The sequence below is a fragment of the Chionomys nivalis genome, chromosome 8, assembly GCF_950005125.1.
Source record: "Chionomys nivalis chromosome 8, mChiNiv1.1, whole genome shotgun sequence".
NCBI classification, from domain to species: Eukaryota; Metazoa; Chordata; class Mammalia; order Rodentia; family Cricetidae; genus Chionomys; species Chionomys nivalis.
The window spans coordinates 13,812,665-13,834,216 of NC_080093.1; the positions used below are offsets into that span (position 1 = coordinate 13,812,665).

The 21,552-nt window shown below is 44.4% G+C and overlaps 1 protein-coding gene across 2 annotated transcripts in view; it reads right to left on the reverse strand.

Moving 5' to 3' along the window:
• Cnnm2 (cyclin and CBS domain divalent metal cation transport mediator 2) overlaps positions 1–9,365 on the reverse strand; it is a 123,218-nt gene extending 113,853 nt beyond the window's left edge. For both annotated transcript variants that reach the window (XR_009057551.1, XM_057777184.1), the window contains exon 1: positions 7,590–9,365. Coding sequence is in view for 1 of the 2 variants with exons in the window: in XM_057777184.1 (XP_057633167.1) it covers positions 7,590–9,210 (1,621 nt within the window). In the remaining variant the exon portion in view is untranslated. The remainder of the gene's footprint in view (positions 1–7,589) is intronic.
• Positions 9,366–21,552: the final 12,187 nt, after the last annotated feature.

Here is a 21,552-nt window from a genome sequence, read left to right on the forward strand (position 1 = left end):
AAGTAGCTCATCCCTGAGGGTTGTGGGGTCAAATACATCCCCATCTGTGGCCTGGACAAGGGGCAGACCCGTACCCCTGATGGCTTGCATGGTGTTGAGTCCCACATCCCATCAGTCATGCTTACTAATAAATCTCACATCAAGTCTGAAAATAAATAGATAAGTAAATAAAATCTAAACAGGGGAAGTGGCTGGTACCACCACTGCCCATTCCCACCTAGTCTGGCTCAACAGCATATATCCCACAAAGCGTACTCACTGTCAGCTCCCTACCTCCCCGTGAGACCCCACCACCAGCTTCCTTTGAATTTTTGAAATGAACAATATAAGCCAAATTCTAATAGAGATCATCCTTGATTTTTGGAAGTTTTTGTGTAATTAGTGCCTAGAGTTAGACAGCAGCCCTTTTGGGTACAGTATGGATGAATTGGGCAAGGACCTTGTCAGGCCTTTTTTCTTGGGTTTTGTGGGGGTTCCATATAGTGCTGGTTCCTCAAAGGGTCTCAGAATCATTTAGGTCCTGAAACATTCCATACTCTTTTGAGGGCCAGTTAATTTTAATGGTTAGGAAACTTAGGTACAATTAAAATACCATTAACCAGGAAACCCCACAAAACACACTGAGGCAACATCATATTTTATGTTTTTATTTGCTTGAATTGTTTTAAAAGCTTTTTACATTTATTTTTATTTTATATTCATTGGTGTTTTGCCTGTATGTATATCTCTGTGAGGGTGTTAGAAATCCTGGAACTGGAGTTACAGACAAGCATGAGCTGCCATGTGAGTGCTGGGAATTGAACCTAGGTCCTCTGGAAGACCAGCCTGGTCTGTGGAATGAGTTCCAGGACAGCCAGGGCTACATAGTGAAATCCTGTCTGGGAAAAAATGTGGGGGAGTGCATACAATAATCATGAAGAGGAGCAAGCCTCAGCGCACTCAGGAACATGCTCTGCCCTGACGGGACACTCCGGCCCTCAACATCTCAACAGAAATGTCTGTGAGCGGGGATGAAAAGAGCCAAGGAAACGCTATCCGGCAGACCCAAATCCAACTTTCACCACTCCAAAAAGAAAACCAACTAACGAGAAAAGAGGAAATATGTCCCTAACCAAAGGAGTGCTTGTATTTAACAGCTGAAGGCTAGAAGCGATCTACAAAACAATACCCGTGTCTCCGAGAACACTCCCACTCTGGTCATAATAAAGTAAAACCTCAGTTATCAACTAAGCTAAAGTAAAACACAGCATAAAATCCAACTACACCGTCAGACCTGTTATCTATCTGTGTAACAAAGGGCCAGTTGACGATTGTTTGAGCACGAGATATCTAAAATAGTGACATCAAAGTCACAAGATAGAAACCAACAGCAAACCTGAAAACTCGATTTCTCAGTGATGTGGCTAACCTTTAACTCTGAATAAAGGAAGGGAGGAAAGAATGCCAGTCTAGAAGTCAGGGATGCGAGTTCTGGTCCAGTGGATGTGCCAAGGACATGGCATGGCCCCAAACTCGTCCCTCCTTTCCATGTTTTATCCTGATGCAGGAGTTGAGGGTATGGCCCTAAACACATCTCCGTTTCCCAGATTTACTTTCCTTGTTCCTGGGGTTGAGAAATTATGTTTGCTACCAAGGTCATCCCCTATGAACATCCTTGAGGTAGCTTAACAATATAGATTCCACAGCTCTTTCCCCAGAGCCTATAATCACAAAGTCTCTGAGTGAGGCCTAGGATCTTACCCTTAATAAGTGACCCAAATAGGTTTGTCACCTGGTGTGAAAACATCTGTCACCTGGTGAAAACATCGGCAAACATTGAACTAGAAAGTCTTCAAGCTGCGCACCTTCTCACTCCAATTCTATACTATCTGACTTCTCAAGTACATTAGAAAAGCATGCAAAACTACAACAGTTTAATATATGGTACTCACCCAAAAAAATAAGAGCATAGAAATATACAGATCTACTTCTGATACCATTCACATCTTTTTAAAATATCCTTCTACGTTCTAGACAAATAGAACATCGAATTTGGTGAAGGGAAAAAATATTTCCATATTAAACTCTTAACATAGTCACAGAGAAAGACTCACCAAGTTGCAGAAACAGAGAATTATGTACCTAATGGGTTTCTGTTTTCTAAGATAGAGTCCCACATACCCCAGACTGGGCTCAAACTTACTGTGTAGCCAAGGATGACCTTGAACTTCTGACCCTTCTGCCTCCACCTCCCAAGTGCTAAAATTACAAATATGTGTCACCATGCCCAATATATAGTGCTGGGGACTGAAACCAGGGTTCTGTACATGCTAGATAAGCACCATACCAACTGAGCTACCGCCCCAGCCCATACCTAATGTTGTAAATGGAAATTATGCATGCACCCTTCGAAGACCATTAGGTAGTCACCTGTTTCGAACTAAATCCTAGGCTGCGAAGAACCTAACCACATAAGTCCCAAACAGCTGTGACCATGATTCTTGCAATACCGGAATGTAACTGTTACAAGGAAGAGGAAAAAAAAGAAAGGGGAAAAACCCAATAACTGGTTACTAATTCTTCAAAGTCACCTCAGTGTAGATACCTGGGCGGCTAGAGTCCACAACCCTTTGATAAGAAGGTAACCACAGGTAAAGGAGGAGCCTGACAGGCTGTTGTGCACCAAACAAGCAGGGTTTTGTTAAGGTTTTCTTCCCTCTGCATTGTTTTGCTTCAGACAGTTTTCTTGAGTTCTCTCATCTTCTACTGTGACTTAGGGAGCTTATTTTCTTATTTAGATTTGTAAGCAACTATCATCCAATGACCGGGCCAGTGGCTGTGAGATACGAGCTTGAAAAGGACCGCCATTAGCGCCAAGTGTTAATATGGTAACTGCTAAACAACAAAGATAAAATCACCTGACAAATGATTATGTGACTCGAAGGGGAAACAGTTAAGAAAGCAGGCGAAACAGTGTTACATAACTGAACCATTAGAAAACTGTTGGAGGGGTGGGAATTTGGCCCCCGCACTTGTTGTTTGGAAGGACACGGGTTAGATTCCCAGCACCCACTTGAAGGCTCAGCACCGCTGGGCACCAGGCATGCATGTGGTGCACAGACCTACATGCAGACAAAACGCTCATATACATAAAGCAATAAAAGAAAACAGTGGTAAAGCAGCACGCTAGAGTATAATGTTGCTGTAAAACATCCACGAAGGATCTCAGTGCTGGATGTGTAACTCTTACCAAAAAAAAAAAAAGGTATTGCGGTCATACAAGCAAGAGCCTCAGAATATTACAATATTTAGAAAGAGGGCACCAACCTCTATCCACTATCACCAAAGCATTGGCTCTAAAGCAACAAAAACACATTTCATATAAACACATGTAACACATATAATCAATCACATATAAGCACAAAGCCTATTGCCCAAAAGGCTCTGAGGCAATGTTTTGACAGAAGACCAAATCTCACACTCATTAAAACAGAAACGCTGGGGCTGAAGAGTTGGCTCGGTGCTTAGGGGCACTTGATGCTCTTGGAGAGGACCCATCAGTTCCCAGCACCTACGTGATGGTTCACAACCATCCTTAACTCCAGTTCCAAGGGATGTGATGCCCTCTTCTGACTCCCACAGGCACCAGACAGGAGCATAGGGTCCATACATACTCATACATAAAATAAAAATAAATAAATTTAAAATAACACAAATATCAGTCAGTATTTGAAATTAGTATAAGAGAATGATTAAGAGAGTGAGTTCTAGAGATGGAGGTGTAGCTCAGCACATGGAATAAACAAACAAATGAAAACAAAAACAAATAACTAATTCTGATGTCACACAGACATGAATTAAAACCCGTATCAGTGAATTACTATGCGACCTCAAACAAATCATGCACTCTAAGCCTCAACTGTCAGCACTGGTAACATAGGGATAACACCACATCAGATGTGAGATTTCGACACGACTCTTCACAGACGCCTTCAGACCGTAATGGCACAAAACCATCCTTATCACCACCACGATGTCAAACTATAAAGTTAGCACCATTACTACCTTCTGCTCTCAAACAAAGCGACAAGTTACCTAGAGTTTAAAAGTCCTGGCCCCTAAAAGGAGACACTCAAGATGCTTACAACACAACAGCGCATCTCTTCCCAATTACCAAACCTTCCATTTCCACCACCTTGGTGAAGACTAAATCAGACTGATTACCAACACCGACAAGAAAAGCTTTAGCTCAATTACACAGGGAATTTCCAATGAGATTTGGGTTAATGATCTAACCAGTCTGGGGTTCTAGGGGGATTGTGGAGTGTTTGTTTTATTCTCTTTCTGTTTTTTAGAAAAGGAGATAAGAGGAGGAAAGAGAGAGGGAGTTTGCAGCGCATCCCACACACCGTGCATTATTTATCACAGACATAAAACGGACGATAGCAGGGGCTGGTGAGGCGGCCCAACCGATAAAGGTGCTTGCTGCCAAGCCTAACCCCTGACTTCCATCTCCAGAATGAAGGAGAGAACCAACTCCCACAAGCTGTCCTCTGATCTCTACACACATACACATAAAGAAATAAATAAGCTTTAAAAAAAATTTAATTAGTTCACAGAGCTGAGGCGAGCCCACCGGTAAAGAGCTGCCATGAGTTCAATACCCAATACATTAGAAACCAGTTATATCTTAACTAGCAGATCACGAAAAGAAAATCAGGTGAACTATTTCTCATACATTAAAAAGAACTAATACCTGGGCAATATATTAATACCTGCTTTAAAAAGCTTCTACAAATTTAATTACAACCTTCTGTTAGTGTAGCAAATATAGCATCATTTATCGTATGAAAAAGTATATATTACACCAGAGTGTTGCGAACTGGTAAAACCAATATAATTTTTTTTTTAATTTGTCAAAATATATTGCTTTCAAAACAAAAACGTCATTGTTTCAATTTCTGTGTTTCTTTTCTCTTGTCTTTTCTTTTTTAAGAGTTTGAGATTTGAATGTGGTTTCATAAACTTTTTTCTCTTTATTTTTTTTTCATAAACTTTTTTTCTAAAAGAAAAGGACAGGGGCTAAAGAAATGCTCACTAAGCACTTACTGCTCATGCAGAGAACCTGAGTTCGGTTCCCAGTGCTCACATGGCAGCTGGCTCACAACCTGGTTCTAGGGGATCTGACAACTCTGACTTTTGCAAGTACTTGGTGCACATATACACACTCAGGCACATACACAATCACATAAAATTAAATAAATAATTTTAATTAAAAAAACAGAACTAATGTAAGTGATTAGAAAGTTAAATTGACCAAATTCATCTTTAAAAAATCAAAGGGAATTGTTTAAGTAGCAAACAGCCATTTTGTTCTTTTAAAAACATGGCTTAACTCTCCAATTTGCCACTGTCTTTGCTTTTCAGAATCGGTTACTAGACCGAACGTATCTTCCATTTGCTCTGCTTCTTAACCAAACATGTGCATCTCATTGGATAAAAGCTAAAGTGAAATAATATGTGTTATTTTTCTAGAACTTATAGGAAAACACCAATATTTCCATCACTTGAAGAACACATTTCACCTGACGAGTACACCAATGAGAGGTGATTCTAAGGGGAAAACAGCTCCTCCTACAATGAAAAAATTAAAGCAGCCACAGAAACCTGGTTCAAGCACAACTAACCAATAACAAATTTAAAAATAATATAAAATTTTTTAAACTTTGAGTAGGAGTAGGAAGTAAACAGCCAAATTCTAGAAGAAAAAGATACTGAAGTAAAGAAAGCCTCTAGCAGGGAGTACAAACTAGTGGGTGTTGGGTTTTGTTTTGTTTTAATGGACTAGGCCTATGTGGAACTCTAGACTCAAGCAATCCTCCAGCTTCAGCCTCCCACATAGCTGGAACCACAGGTCCACATCAACATGCCAGACTCAGCCTAGTATTAGCAATATATAAGGTGATAAGCAAAAAATTTGAACAAGAATAAAAACAACAACAAAAAAAGGACGTAAGAAACTGCACGCACTGGGACTTCAGGGCATCCTGAAGCATTCAAGACGTCTTCCTGTGTGGCAGAGAGAAGACGCTAGTTCAATGCTCTAATAAACAGCTTGGCAGTCAACGGACACCCCAAATGCTCTGTAGCTAGAGATACTGGACATTTTCTTTTTCTCCTCCTGCTTTTAAATGCAAATTACTAAGCCCTGAAGCACATTCTGCTCTATTTTTTTTATATGAAAATTACTGCATTGTGGTCCTGTTCCAGAGAGGACACCATTCATCCAAGAAAAGGGAGCAAGGACAAGCACACACACTGTATGTTCAAATGATCACATCCAGTGAGCTGTCACCAGGTACATATGGCTTTTGTCAGGGTAGCAACCCCATTAGTGATCGAAATTCCATGCGAAGAATGGGAATTTAGTTTTCGGGTCATGCAAGGTTACACACACTTTGCAGTGCTGGTGCATGCCAAGCACCAATGACAAAACTCAGCATCCCTTGGTTTTAACAGCACTAGCTACTTACTGGAAACTTCCAAAGTCTCAATACTAATAGTACAGCTTGCCATTTACCTATTTATGACAAATTAAGACACACAATACTACAATGCAAGAAACGGTGAGCTGTGAACACTCAAACACCAGACGCTGGGCCTCTTCCCAGTCAATACCCTAGAACCCAGAGGTATTCAATTTGGAGATGGAGTATTTCATCTTAATGTATCAAGGATCTGAGATTAAAAGAACATTTTTAAACTGACGAAAAATCAAAGAATAAATCACGATTAAGAATGGTATGCACATCACTGTCACAGGTTCAACTTTTCTACCCAAACCACACTTGCTTTAGGAAACTTCACTGCTGACAGATAAGTGTAAGCAGGAAAGGAAGGACAGATACAGTGCATCAAAAGTTAATTCACCTCCAGCTTTTCTCAGTTAGATGGTAATGACGAAGTTTGCTTTAAATAAAGCAAAACCCCTCTTTTCCAGGTAGAGAAGTCACATCCAAATAAAGTGGGGGTTTTAATGGTACTTTCTTTACCCCTGCCCCACCCGCAAAAGACCTCAATCTACCCTGCAGGATGCCAGAGAGCCAAGAACAAAATTCACCAAAATTACACCGCCAATCTTCGAAATGTCAATGTGGATGTTTAAGGAAGAGGAAAAGGATTACACTGGGTTTTTAAAGGCTGCTTAAATTTTCTCCAAATGTCTGTATCAGGTATAACCGAAGGGCATCTCGGGAGCCAGCCTGTACTTTCACCTACCTATTCTGAAGCCAGACAATGAATGAAGTAGATCCCTCAAGACCAGAGGCCCCAAGGGGGTCAAGTTTCATGCACTGAAATTACAAAGCTTGTTTTTTGATGATGTGGGAAAAGTAATGACAGTCTCGAGCTTTTAAACCCAGAAGTGCTTACTAGTTCAATCCGTCCCCAAGTCCATGCCACCCTTTCAGCTGTGCAATTAGGAGAAGGAGAAATTCCGGTCAACTCTCCCTGGGGGGTTGGTCTGGGGGTAGAGGATTCAGGGAGGGAGGAGGATGGAGGCAGAAAGAGAAGAGCCAATTAAAAAAAAAAAAAAGAGCAAAATTTCTCACCTTTCTTAAATTCTTCCAGCATAGCGTCCAACTTGGTGTCATTGAAGACGAAGTGCAAGGGGTGGTTGTAAAATTTGGTGATGGTTTTCAAGGGAGTACAGTCATCTGGGTCCACGAAGGCCAAGTCTTTGACAAAGAGCAGGTCCACGATGTTGGAACGCTCTCCCTCGAACACTGGGATTCGCGTGTAGCCACTCTCCATGATTTCGGACATGGTGTTGAAGTCCAAGATAGCCTCGCCGGTGATCATGAAACAGTCCCGGAGGGGAGTCATCACGTCCTCTACCGTCTTGGTGCGGAGCTCCAGAGCCCCTTGGATGATGTTCAGTTCCTCTTTAACGAGGTCGTTATAGGGGTCAGTGACCCGGAGCATCTCCAGCAGCTTTTCCCGGTTATAGACAGTGCCTATCTCCTGGCCCAGGACGCAGTCCAGCAGTTTGCTAACCGGGTAAGAAGCGGGGAAGGTCATCATCATGAAAAACTTGGTGAGAAAGATGGTGTTAGCCCCTACTGCCAGGCCGTGTCGGGAGCAAATGGCTTGGGGCACGATTTCCCCGAAGATGACGATGCCAATGGTGGAGACCACCACCGCCACAAGGCCTGAGCCCGCGATGTCGTCGAGCAGGATGGTGAGCGTGGTGTTGACCAGCACGTTGCCCAGCAGCAGCGAGCACAGCAGGTAGTTGCCCTGCCTGCGCACCGGTTCGATGCGCTTGGCGTAATTCTTCTCTTTCTCGGTGCCGCAGTTTTGCACGATGCGCAGCTCCATCGGGTCCAGAGCCATGAGCCCCAGGTTGAGGCCGCTGAACATGCCTGACAGGCACAGCAGCAGCGAGATGAAGATCACTTGCAGCCAGAAGGGCAGCAGGAACTTCTTCTCCTCGCCCACGATCATCTTGGTGTCCTCACCGTCGTGGTAAATCCAGGTGGTCTCGGCCCATGGGGGAGGTGGGAGTCCGGCCACCCCCGCGCCACCCTTGCCCCCGACGGCGCCACTCGCAGACCCGGAGCCGCCGGCGCCCAGTGCGGGCGTGGAAAGAGACGTGCACAGGTAATAAGACTTGCTCTTCTCCATCTTGCGCAGCGGTTTGATCTCGATCTCGATGATGCCCGATGTGCGGCGATTGAGAATGATGTGGGGCAAGATGATGATGTCTGAGGTGCGGATGCCGCAGCGCTGGGGGCCGCTGTCCGGCTCCGGAGGCGCGGGGCCCCCCAGCCCGCGCTCGCCGGGTGTGTGCCGGCGCCGCTCGTGCTCGGTGAAGGCGATGCGGGACCACGTCTCGTTGTTGATGTTCTGCCCGTACACCCGCAGCTTGACCCGGGTCCGCTCGCTCACCCGCAGCGCACCCCCTTCCATGAACGACACGTCGTTCGTGTCCTCCAGCCGCAGCCCGATGATCACGGTCTCTTCGTTCTCGCCGGCCGCTGTGCAGCCGCCCGCGCCGCAGCAGCAGCTCAGCAGGAGCAGCGGCAGCAGCCGGCCCGCAGCTGCCTGCAGGACCCCCCGGCCGCGGGCACTGAGGCTGCGGCGAGCCGCCATCTTCCAAGTGGGCAGTGCGGCGGCTGCCTGCTCGCCCGCCATCTTTACTTCGGGTTCACAAGCGCCACAGCCAATCATAGGGTGGCTGCTCCTGCTGAGGCTTCATCCTTCCCACCCGGCGGCGCGAGCGCAGGCACCGGCGCCCGAGCAGGACTGCAGCCGCGCGTCCGCGCCCAGCACTCAGCAGTCCGCCTCTCTGAATGACACTGACTCGGACTGGGCCCGCTGTGGAACCCCCGGGCTCGCGGGAGGAGGGAGGGGAGGGAGGGGTGTGCTAGCCGCGCCCACGAATGGCAGGTCGACCAGCCAATCAAGAGCGGGAGCCCGCCTTCCCAGCCAGGGGGCTGGAATGGGGGCGTGGTCGCAGTCGGCGTGCCGCACCAATGGCACGGGAGGTGGGCGGGGAGATGAGGGCCACTGTCCTCCTCAGCATGCCAAGTTTCCAACTGAAAGGCGCGTGACTCTTGTGTATGCGAGGGGAGGAGGCGTGGCCGTCCCGGACCCGAGAGCCAGTCAAAAAGGAGCGCTGTAGGGAAAGGGGCGTGGTCTTCCTCCAGGCGGCCAATGAAGAGGAGCGGTCCGCGGGTGCGGCGCTCCCTGTGGGGTCTCTGTAGTAGATCCCTCGCGCGTGGCCTGACAGCCCCGCAGCACTGCCCCGAGGCGCGAGGCTGCGGGTCCTCGCTGCAGGACCTTGCGGGCTCCATGGGGCTCCGCGTCGGTGCTGAAAGGGCTGAGCCCTCCTGCCCTGGAAGCACCAGAGCCGAGTGGAGACGGCTTAGGGTGCACAGAACCTAAAATCAAATGGGGATACTGGTCAAGCCCCCAGCCTGCACTCCTGCACATCGCTCCTCGGGAGATTCGAGGTGACAGGGTGGCCCTGGCAACGCTGTGGACCCGCTGCCTGCAGGCCTCTGAGCGCCTCGGCTGCTCACGATCACGTGGCGCCACCTGCCGGCCCTCACGGATGTCCCGTAGTGTTTTTTAGACCTCAGCAAACTCCTAAGTGTGCCCAAGAGTGGGGAAGTTAGTGAGCAGCTTCCCAAACAAACCTTAATCACAGGAATTCTCATGCAGTCGTGCTATAATCACAGAATGAGATGGGACCTGCTTTTTTTTTGGGGGGGGAGGGCATCCAGACAATTTTGGGAAATAGGAAGAGGAGAACATCCTGAGAAAGCCCATAAAAGCTTATTCTTTTGCTTTTGCTTTTTGCTTGGTTTTCGAGACAGGGTTTCTCTGTGTAGCCCTGGCTGTCCTGGAACTCACTTTGTAGATCAGGCTGTCCTCGAATTTAGAGGTTCGCCTGCTTCTGCCCTCCGAGCGCAGGAACTAAAGGCGTGCGCACCACTACCTTTGTACTGGCCAACTGCTGCTACCTCTGGAGAAGATCTCTTCCGGAGCATAGGTCCAGAGTCCGTGGCATCGAGAATAGATGTGGTAGCATCTTTTGCCTCACAGCTTAAGCATTTTTTAAAAAAATGTTTACCATTCTTATTTTGTATTCCATAATTGTACTACCCTTCCCTTTTGTTTACACCCAAAGCATGTTTTATGATTTCCAGGACAATGAATTCCGGAGCTCATTTCGGTGATCTCCTTACCTGCCACTCCTCTTTTATGCCTGTCCGCTTACCGTCCCCTGGCCTTGCAGCTAGTGACTTGTAAAATGAGGGCCAGTTGCTCCCGTTTGAACACTCCTCTGAATCCTCATTCCCCTGTGGTAAAACCCCAAGTACCCAAGTCGCCTACAAGGTACCGCAAGCTCTACCCCTACCCTCTGCCCCAGCCAGGCTTCCTCCTAGCTGTTTCTCAGTCACTGCAGGGGGATTCTCTTGGGTTCTTTGTACTCGCTGTCTATTTCCTGTGAGGGAGACTCAACTTCTTCCAAATGTCAACGTAGCCCCCTTTCAAGGCCTTGCTCAAAGGCCGCCATACTCCATCTCTCCTTTATGTTTCTTTAAAGCAAAGAGGTCTTACTAATATTATAGGTAAATTATTCATGTGGTTGACAAGCTGTCCTTTCTCAAGAACTGTATCTGCATTGTACATTGTTAGTTCACCATGGTCTAAAGCAGCCAGAGTCACGACGTCATGTGCAAATGGTTAAATAAGGGAATTTTACTTTATTTCAAATAAATATTCAACTCTACTCCTAGCCCCCTGATTTCTGATGGTTTTTCCCTACTTCCTAATTTCTATATTGCTATATTGAAAAAATTAATTCAGATGGAGAAAATGATTCTTAGGTTTCTTGTGTGTTTATAAGAGTGGCATTTAAGCTGGGCAATGGTGGCTTACACCTTTAGCTCCAGCACTCAAGGCAGGGGGTAGGGACAGGGTGTTTCAGTGTTCAAGGCCAGCCTGGTTTACATAGTGAGTCCCAGGACAACTAGGGCTACAAAGAGAAACCCTGTCTCAAAAAAAGTGCCATTTTAGTTTATAAGCTGGAATTTATAGGATATCTGACGACTACAGACACAGTCCCTTCTAAGCCAACTGATGGAAAACAGGGTCTTTATAACTTAATAGAAAATGTGACCCCAAGTGTGGTCCAGGCTAAGAGGAAACACAGTTAAAGGTTCTCAAATATTGAATGCGCAGTTTGGAACAGGAGTGTGGAGAGAGGAAGAAGTGCCTGCCAGACCTACAGGCATTTCCTGTGCATGCAGAGAAAGCAATGGCCAGGAAAGTGTGGTCTTAGCAGCCTAGAACCTAGTGAGAAGTTCAAGACTTGAGCAAAACAGAGAAGCACCTGCCCAGCAGATACCATAAAACAGAACTATTTCAAATACCCACAGGGCATTGCTGAGTGGTTTATGTCCTCAGGAATGGGTATGGGCTAGTACCCTTTGTGAATACAGATACCCACGGGGCATTGCTGGGTGGTCTATGTCCTCAGAGATGGGTATGGGCTAGTACCCTTTGTGAATACAGATACCCATGGGGCCGTGGGGCATTGCTGGGAGGTCTATGTCCTTAGAGATGGGTATGGGTTAGTACCCTTTGTAGTATGAGGTGAATGGGCCGCGTCCCGCTGCCCGGCTAGCTTAACCCCGGAAATAATCACACCAAAATTGTATTAATTAAATTACTGCCTGGCCCATTATATCTAGCCTCTTCTTGGCTAACTCTCACATCTCGATTAACCCTTTTCTATTAAATCTGTGTATGACCACTTGACTGTGGCTTACCGGCAAGATTTTAACCCACGTTCATCTCAGGCTGGAGATTCATGGCATCTGCCACACTGCCTTTCTTCCCAGCATTCTGTTCTGTCTGCTCTGCCTATCTAAGTCTGCCCTATCAAAAGGCCAAGGCAGTTTCTTTATTCAACCAATGAAAGCAATGCAAATACAGAAGGACCTCCTACACCAACTTTTTGTGAATATGCAAGACACAAAAAAACAGTGCAGACACCTGGCTCAGCACCTTTTCCTTCAATGAGAGTCGTCCTTTGGGTGCTGGGGCTTTCTCAACTTGCTCTTCAGAGAAAAACTGCCACTGTGGGTTTGTAAGTAAGCACCTACAGTAGGGATAGGGGTGTCCCAACCTGTTCCTCTAGGGATAGAGGCAAGGTCAGTGATGTTATGGGGAGTCTCTTCTGCAAATTGGAGGTAAAAAATAACACCACAAACCCTTAACTTCTGACCATAGTTTACCAAAAAAAAAAAAACCTACTGAAGGTCTGAGATTCTTAAAGGCTGGCCACGGTGTTCAACCCTCGCTTTGTTTTGACTTTGCCTGACCTTGAATGAGTCATTCCAGCGTACGCAGTCCAAACCTCCCTGAAAACACCTTCCCTAGCTGAGCTTCCCTTCCCAGAATTCTCCACTAGAAAATAAGGGGGAAGAATGACAGCTCAATTTTCTTCTGTGCAGAAGGAAAATTCCCAAATCTGCAGGTTCGGAAATTGGTTCTGTAGCCAAACCCAAATGTCTCCCCAAGGTGGAGGCACTGAATTTTCTAAAAGACTGTAAGAAAAATAAATCTGGTTCTCTTTGGCTTCTGTCAACATACGGTCTCATTGATAGAGAAGATTTTTGTTCTGAAGTTAGCTGGGTTGTAAAAAGCATTCACAGTTAATGCCCCACATGGGATTTGGGGTTGGGGAATAGACCCCAAGGCCTTGAACACGTAGGCATATGTTCTACTGCTGAGCTACACTCCAGCCAAGAGTGACATTTGAATGTCACCAGAATGCAAAGCCTTCAGAGGAAATCCAGGAACTAGAAAACACTGGCATTACACAAACTTGCCCTAGAATCCAATCTGTTGGCCTAGAGGGATTTCTCAGCAACACTCTACACTTGCTTAAAAACACAGAATGCTTTTAGGTAAAATGAGAATTTTTCATGACAGTTCATAAAAACACTCAGTTAGAATAAAATCTGTGGTGTGCTTACTGTCTCAGGAGGCCTTGCAGGCTTCTGTTGAGGATCTTCCGTTGCCCTCCTTCCCGGTATTTTCTGGACATTGTTACTGGGGGAAAAGGTGAAAATGTGTCTTTTTAACAGTTGTGAGCAAAGATCTCTCCTTTGAAAAGGATGTGAATTCTGTGTATGCTGCTGGCCTTTGCTAAAATCTGGTCCTCAGCTATTCGAAAAGAAGTGAGCATCTGAGAAGCCACCCTAATGCAGCCTTCCAGTGGCCTGTTGCCTCTTCTTGCTCTGCCTCCTCCCTCCCTCTTCTTCTTCCTATCTCCCACTCCCTCTGGTCTGAGTTCATTTACAATAAGGACTTGACAGGTGAACAGTATTCACCACCTTTTAAAATGACGTTCCCAGGAGGTGGGGATGTAGCTCGATTGGTAGAGTGTTTTCCTAGTATCTATGAGTTCCCAGGTTCAGTTCGCAGCATCCCATACAACCAGGCCTGACCAGCACATACCTAGAATCATAACATTGGGAGAGAGAGACAGAAGAATCAGAAGCTCAAGGCCATCATCAGTTAGAAAACTCAAGGCCAGCCTGGGCTACATCAAGAGTAGATGTGGATTGGTGGGATAGGGGTGGAGTAAGTAAAAGACAGGGTTGGGATGGTGAGAAGAACACAGCCCTCCATGAGCCTCACACCTGCGTACCTCTGGCACCAGAGCAAGAACCTGTGTTTCTCTCATGCTCACTAAGTCTGCTTCCCCATCTGAGGATGAAGCTAAAACACCACCACTGACCACTGGTCAGTCCCACCACCTCTCCTCAGGCATAGACAAAAATGCTCACCAAATGCAAGTACCAAATTCTGCTGCTTTTTCCAGTTCCTTTAAGGTACCTGCATATTTTAACTATCACTAAGCTGAAGCTTTGGCCCATTTTATATATCTCTCTCAAATTATTTGCTTCCTTCCATTTTCTTTTAATCTTATTTCTATCTCTGTGTATCTGTGTGTGGATGTCAGCGTGCATACATCACCACGTTGTGGAGGTCAGGTGACGTCAGTCCTTACCTTTCCACCTTGTTTGAGACAGGATCTCTTGGGGTTTGTTTTTGTTTGTTTGTCTGTTTTCCACCATAGATGCCAGGACAGCTGGCACGTGAGCTTTGGGGGTTCTCCTGGTTGCACCTTTCTTGTTCCAGTAGAAACACTGGGATTACGGGCATGGGTGTCACTGAGTCACGCTTGCACAGCAAGCATTTTACCCGCTAAGCCACCCCCGGCTTTACATTTTATTTTCTTCTTTATGTATTTGAGACATATACCCCAGGGTCTCAAGTATCTCAGGCTGCCTTTGAGCCTGCTGTGTAGCTGAGGATGACCTTGAACTTCTGATCTTTTCATCTCCACCTTGTAAGTGCTGGAATTATAGGCACGCACAACCATCTCAATGTCTGCACTGCTAGAGATCAAATCAAGGGTTTCCTGTATCATAGGTGAGCTAAACTACATTTTTCAGCCCATGCTTCTTGAAATTTTAAGTAAAAAGTGTAATATTTATTACCCCATTTCTTTTTCCTCATGATGTGGGATAATGCTTTTGTTCATTGCAACGATTTGTCACTCATATTGACTTAATACAATGCTGATTGACCAGCAGCCAAGCAGGAAATATAGAAGGGGTGGCCAGACTAAGAGAATTCTTGGAAGAGGAAAGACAGAAAGGCAGTCTCAAGTCAGATGTATATTCTTTTCTGTTTGGATGGAATATTCTGTAGATGTCTGTTAAGTTCATTTGAGTCATAACATCTGTTAGTTCCCTTATTTCTCTGTTCATCTTTTGTCTGACTGACCTGTCCAGTGGTGAGAGTGGAGTGTTTGTCTCCCACTATTAGTGTGTGGGGTTTAATATATGATTTAAGCTTTAGAAGCGTGGCTTAAAACTAGAATTCAACAGTAACACTAATTCCAAAAATCCCATAAACACATGGAAATTAAACAATGCTCACCTGGATCATCAACGGGTCAAGGAAAAAAATAAAGGGAGAAATTAAAGATGTCCTAAAATTCAATGAAAATGAAGACACAACATACCCAAATTTATGAGATACAATGAAAGCAGTGTTAACAGAAAAGTTCATAGCACTAAATGCCTACATAAAGAAGCTGGAAAAATCCCACACTAGTGAATTAACAGAACATTTGAAAATGTTAGAACAAAAAGAAGCAAACTCACCCAAGAGAACTAGATGGCAGGAAATAATCAATTGAGAGCTGAAATCAACTAAATAGAAACAAAGAGAACAATACAAAGAATAAATTAGACAAAGAGTTGGTTCTTTGAGAAAATAAACAAAATAGACAAACCTTTATCCAAACTAACCAAAAGGCAAAGAGAGAATATCCAAATTAACAAAATCGGAAATGAAAAGGGGGATACAACAACAGAAATGGAGGAAATCCACAGAATCATCAGGTCATATTTCGAAAACCTATACTCCACAAAATTGGAAAACTTAAAGGAAATGGACAACTTTCTGGATGAATATCACTTAGCAAAATTAAATCAAGACTGAATAAGCAAATTAAACAGACCTATAACTGCTAAAGAAATAGAAAAAAATCATCAAAAGTCTCCCAATCAAAAAAAGCCCAGGACCAGATGGTTTCAGCTCAGAATTCTACAAGACTTTCAAAGAAGAACTAATACCAATATTCTTCAAATTGTTCCACACAATAGAAACAGAAGGAACATTGCCAAACTCTTTTTATGAGGCTACAATTACCTTGATACCCAAACCACAGAAAGACAGTACTAAGTAAGAGAATTACAGACCAATCTCACTCATAAACATTGATGCAAAATACTAAATAAAATACTGGCAAATTGAATCCAAGAACACATCAGAACCATCATCCACCATGATCGAGTCAGCTTCATCCCACAGATGCAGGAATGATTCATACAAATATCTGTCAATGTAATCTGCCATATAAACAAACTAAAAAATAAAAATCACATGATCATCTCATTAGATGCCAAAAAAGCTTTTGACAAAATACACCATCCCTTCATGATAAAGGTCTTGGAGAGAGCAGGGATACAAGCAACATACCTAAATATAATAAAGGCAATATACAGCAAGCCTACAGCCAACATCAAACTAAATGGAGAAAAACTCACAGCAATCCCACTGAAATCAGGAACAAGACAAGGTTGTTCACTCTCTCCATATATATTCAATATAATTCTTGAGATCCTAACTAGAGCAATAAGACATCAAAAGGAGATCAAGGGGATACAAATCAGAAAAGAAGAAGTCAAACTCTCACTATTTCCTGATGATAGTTTATATAAGCAACCCCAAAATATCCTACCAAGAAATTTCTACAATTCATAAACACTTTCAGTAATGTAGCAGGATACAAAATTAACTCAAAAAAATCAGCAGCCCTCCTTTATACAGATGATAAATAGGCTGAGAAAGAAATCAGAGAAACATCATCCTTCACAATAGCATAAAATATATCTGAGTAACTCTAACCAAACAATTGGAAGACTTGTGTGACAAGAACTTTAAATCTTTGAAGAAGGAAATTGAAGAAGACACCAGAAAGTGGAAAGATCTCCCATGCTCTTGGGTCTGTAGAATTAACATAGTAAAAATAGCAATTTTAACAAAAGCAATCTACAGATTCAATACAATGTCCATCAAAATCCCAGTAAAATTCTTCACCGACCTCGAAAGAATGGTACTCAACTTCATATGGAAAAGCAAAACGCCCAGGATAGACAAAATAATCCTGTACAATAAAAGAATTTCTGGAAGCATCACAATCCCTGACGTCAAACTCTACTACAGAGCTACAGTACTGAAAACAGCCTGGTACTGGCATAAGAACAGAGAGGAGGACCAATGGAACTGAATAGAAGACCCAGATATCAATCCACACACTTTCAAACACCTGATTTTTGAAGAAGAACAAAAAATATCAAATGAAAAAAGAAATCATATTTAACAAATAGTGCTGGCATAACTGGATATCAATATGTAGAATGAAAATAGATCCATACCTATCACCATGCACAAAATTCAAGTCCAAATGGATCAAAGACCTCAACATAAAGCCAGTCACATTGAACCTCATAGAAGAGAAAGTGGGAAGTACACTTGAACGCATTGGCACAGAAGACCACTTCCTAAATATAACCCCAGTAGCACAAACACTGAGAGAAAAATAAATGAGACCTCCTGAAATTGAAAAGCTTCTGTAAAGCAAAGGACACGGTCAACAAGACAAACAACAGCTACAGAATGGGAAAAGATCTTCACCAACCCCACATCAGACAGAAGTCTGATCTCCAAAATATACAAAGAACTCAAGAAATTGGTCATTGTCGGGTGGAAGTGGCGCACTTCTTTAATCCCAGCACTAGGGAGGCAGAGGCAGGCAGATCTCTGTGAGTTTGAGACCAGCCTGGTCTACAAGAGCTAGTTCCAGGACAGGCTCCAAAGCCACAGAGAAACCCTGTCTCAAAAAACCAAAAAAAAGAAAAAGAAAAAGAAAAGAAAGAAATCGGTCATAAAAAAAAATAATAATCCAATAAAAAATGGAGTACATATCTAAACAGAGAACTCTCAACAGAGGAATCTAAAATGGCTGAAAGAAACTTAAGGAAATGCTCAACATCCTTAGTCATCAGAGAAATATGAATCAAAACAACTCTGAGATTCCATCTTATACCTGTAAGAATGGCCAAGATCAAAAACACTGATGACAACTTATGCTGGAGAGGTTGTGGGGAAAAGGGAACACTCTTGCATTCCTGGTGGGAGTACAAGCTGGTACAGCCCCTTTGGATATAAGTATGGTGATTTCTCAGAAAATTAGGAAACAGCCTTCCTCAAGACCCAGCAATAACACTTTTGGGTATATATCCAAAGGTTGCTCAATCGTGCCACAAGGACATGTGCTCAATTATGTTCATAGCAGCATTGTTTGTCATAACCAGAACCTGGAAACAACCTAAATGCCCCTCAACCAAAGAATGGATAAGGAAAATGTGGTATATTTACACAATGGAGTACTACAAAGCAGAAAAAAATAACGACATCTTGAAATTTGCAGGCAAATAGATGGAGCTAAAAAAACATCATTTTGAGTGAGGTAACCCAGACCCAGAAAGACAGTTATCATATGTATTCACTCATAAGTGGTTTTTAAACATAAAGCAAAGAAAACAAGCCTACAAACCACAATCCCAGAGAACCTAGACAACAATGAAGGCCCTAAGAGAGACTTACATAGATCTAAGCTACATGGGAAGTAGAAAAAGACAAGATCTCCTGAGTAAATTGAAAGCATGGGGACTATGGGAGAGGAATGAAGGGGAGGGGACAGGCAAAAAGGGGAGGAAAGAAAAATGTAGAGCTCAATAAAAATTAATAAAAACAAAACAAAACAGGGCTTCAAGAACCACAAAAGCGGGAGACAAATGCAGCTTCTTTGTAGCCACTTTTTTCAGATAGGCTGTTTGTTGGCAGCAAGCAGAGGTGCAGCTCCTTTAAGAGAAGGCTTCCTGACTCAGCATTAGTAGCAAAAACTGCAGAACTTAGGCTCACAACCATCTGTAATGAGATCTGGTGCCCTCTTCTGGTGTGCAGGCATACATGCAGGCAGAACAGTGTAAACATAATGAATGAATAAAAAAGTACAAATGTTGAAAAAGCACTCCAAAACCAGGCAGTGGTGGCACGTGTCTTTAATCCCAGCACTTGGGAGACAGAAGCAAGCGGATCTCTGAGTGTGAAGCCAGCCTGGTGTCAGAATGAGTTCAAGGACAGCCAGGGCTACACAGAGAAACCCTATCTCAAAAAACCAAATATGTAAAAGGAGCATAATATCAGCATGCTACGAGCTACATCCCCCGCCCGGACAGGGTTTCTATGCGGACAGTTGCACCATTGGGGTAATTCCCATATGTACAGCCTCAGCTTCCATGAAACTTGAGAAAGCAGCACTGGGAAGGGGGTGTCAGGGAGCTGTTCTCAGTAAAGACACACTGTGATTATGTGGCTTGGCTGGATCCATGCCGAACGAAGAGTCGTCACCGTCTCCCCACCTCTCCGCCCCCCCCCCACCAAAGGAAAGTCACTTTTAAAGGGTGGTACCAACTCTGTGAGCTTCTGCTACATTATTTAAAAGAAAAAAATAAAGATATCTAAGCTATATCCGGCACGGTGCTTCCGTAGGTAGAGCCAGTTGAAAGGGACAATAAGGTTAATTGATAAAAAGAAAGCAAGGACAGTTAATAAAAGATGAAGGTGTAGGGCCCAGAAACTACACCAGCCATCCTGCCCTTGCTGTGCAAACTTTCCCTCTCCGGTGCTTGACATTTGAGGTGTTGCATTCTAAAGGAAGCTCATTTAACATTCACAAAGGAAGCTCTATGGGAGAAGCTGGTTAACTCTGGGGACAGAGGCTAAACTGTCCAGGCCACTTCACCTGACACAGTCAGGCTCTGAGCTATATGTCAAATTACCATGAGCAGCTGCGGCCCTCTGGTTCCCTCCTGTGAGCCTCCCTGGTACTCTCCACAAGCCTGCTTGGCCGCGGCTTGTAATGAATTAAAGATATGTCATGGGTTATTGCTAGGATCGTCTAATTCCAGCTTCACATTTGCAAACGAGTTCAGTCTGGGAGCTGGTGAGAGAACTCAGTGAGGAGAATGGTTGCCACACAAGCATGAATTAGATCTCTGGCACCCAGATAAAGAAAATCAATCGTCTATGCATGTGTGTGTAAATATATATATATATATATATATATATATATATATATATATATACACATACATACATACATACAAGCTGGGCACAGTGGCTTACTTGCAATCCCACAGTGAGGTGGAAAGAGGCAGACCCCAGGAGCCCATTAGCTTACTCGGCAAGTTCCAGATCAATTAGAGACCCTGTCTCAAAAATGAAGGAGGCCAGTGCCTGACATCCAAGGTAAACCTCTGGCTTCCACATACACAGAACTCAGTGGCAGCTCTCTCTACTGGATCCTAGGCCAAGATCTATAAAGAATCCTTTTCATGACCCTAACCGGAGTAGGTATTTGAAGACATCTGGTTACTCATAGGAGCCAACACATTTGCCCTCTTTAGAATCACACTGATTCTAAAGATCCTCTTGGTGTGGGCTGGGGCTGAGGCTCAGGCTCTGTGAGTTAAGTTCTTGCTGCCCATGCATGAAGACCCGAGTTCAAATCTCCGGCACTCACACAGAAGCTGGGCACAGCTTGCCAAGCTTCTATAACCCCAGGAGCTGCTGATAGCCAGCTGCCTAGCAAGCTTGAGGTTCAGTGAGAGACCCCGTCTTCACAGAGAGCAATAGGGCAGGACCCCCTCCCCTACAAGCATGCCAGGACATTACATACACATACAAATAAATAAAAATAAGCAGATTCCTTTTTGGATTCATAATGATGAGCTGGAGAGATGATTCAGCAGCAGAGAGCATTTGCTGCTTTTGCCAAGTTTGGTTCCCAGTGCCCACACCAGAGTGCTCACAACCACCCATAGCTCCAGCTCAGGGACTCCAATGCCCTCTGGACACACACAGCACACACTCACACAGACACATAAATCCTGAAAAGTACTTAGCAACGGCACATGAAAGGTTAATCTCTCCCTCTCCTTAGGTACTCTCTGAGCTCAGGCCCTGGTCACAGGGACAGGGTTAAGTGCATCAAAAAAGCCGAGATCTTCAGGAACTCCTAGATCACTGTGGTGCCTCCCTCAGAAACAGGTGGAGAAAATTGAGATCAGCCAGCATGCCAAGTACACTGGCTCCTGTGGCAAGACCAAGATGAAGAGATAGGCAGTGGGCATCCTACGTGGTTCCCGCGTGAGAACAGTGGCACCTCTGGGCACCACCACTTCCGCTGTCACAGTCAAGGCTACCACCAGAGAGCGGGAGGAACCAAAAGACCAGGAGAAGCTACCTTTTTAGCCATCCCTAGCCTGCAACAAATGTGTTAAT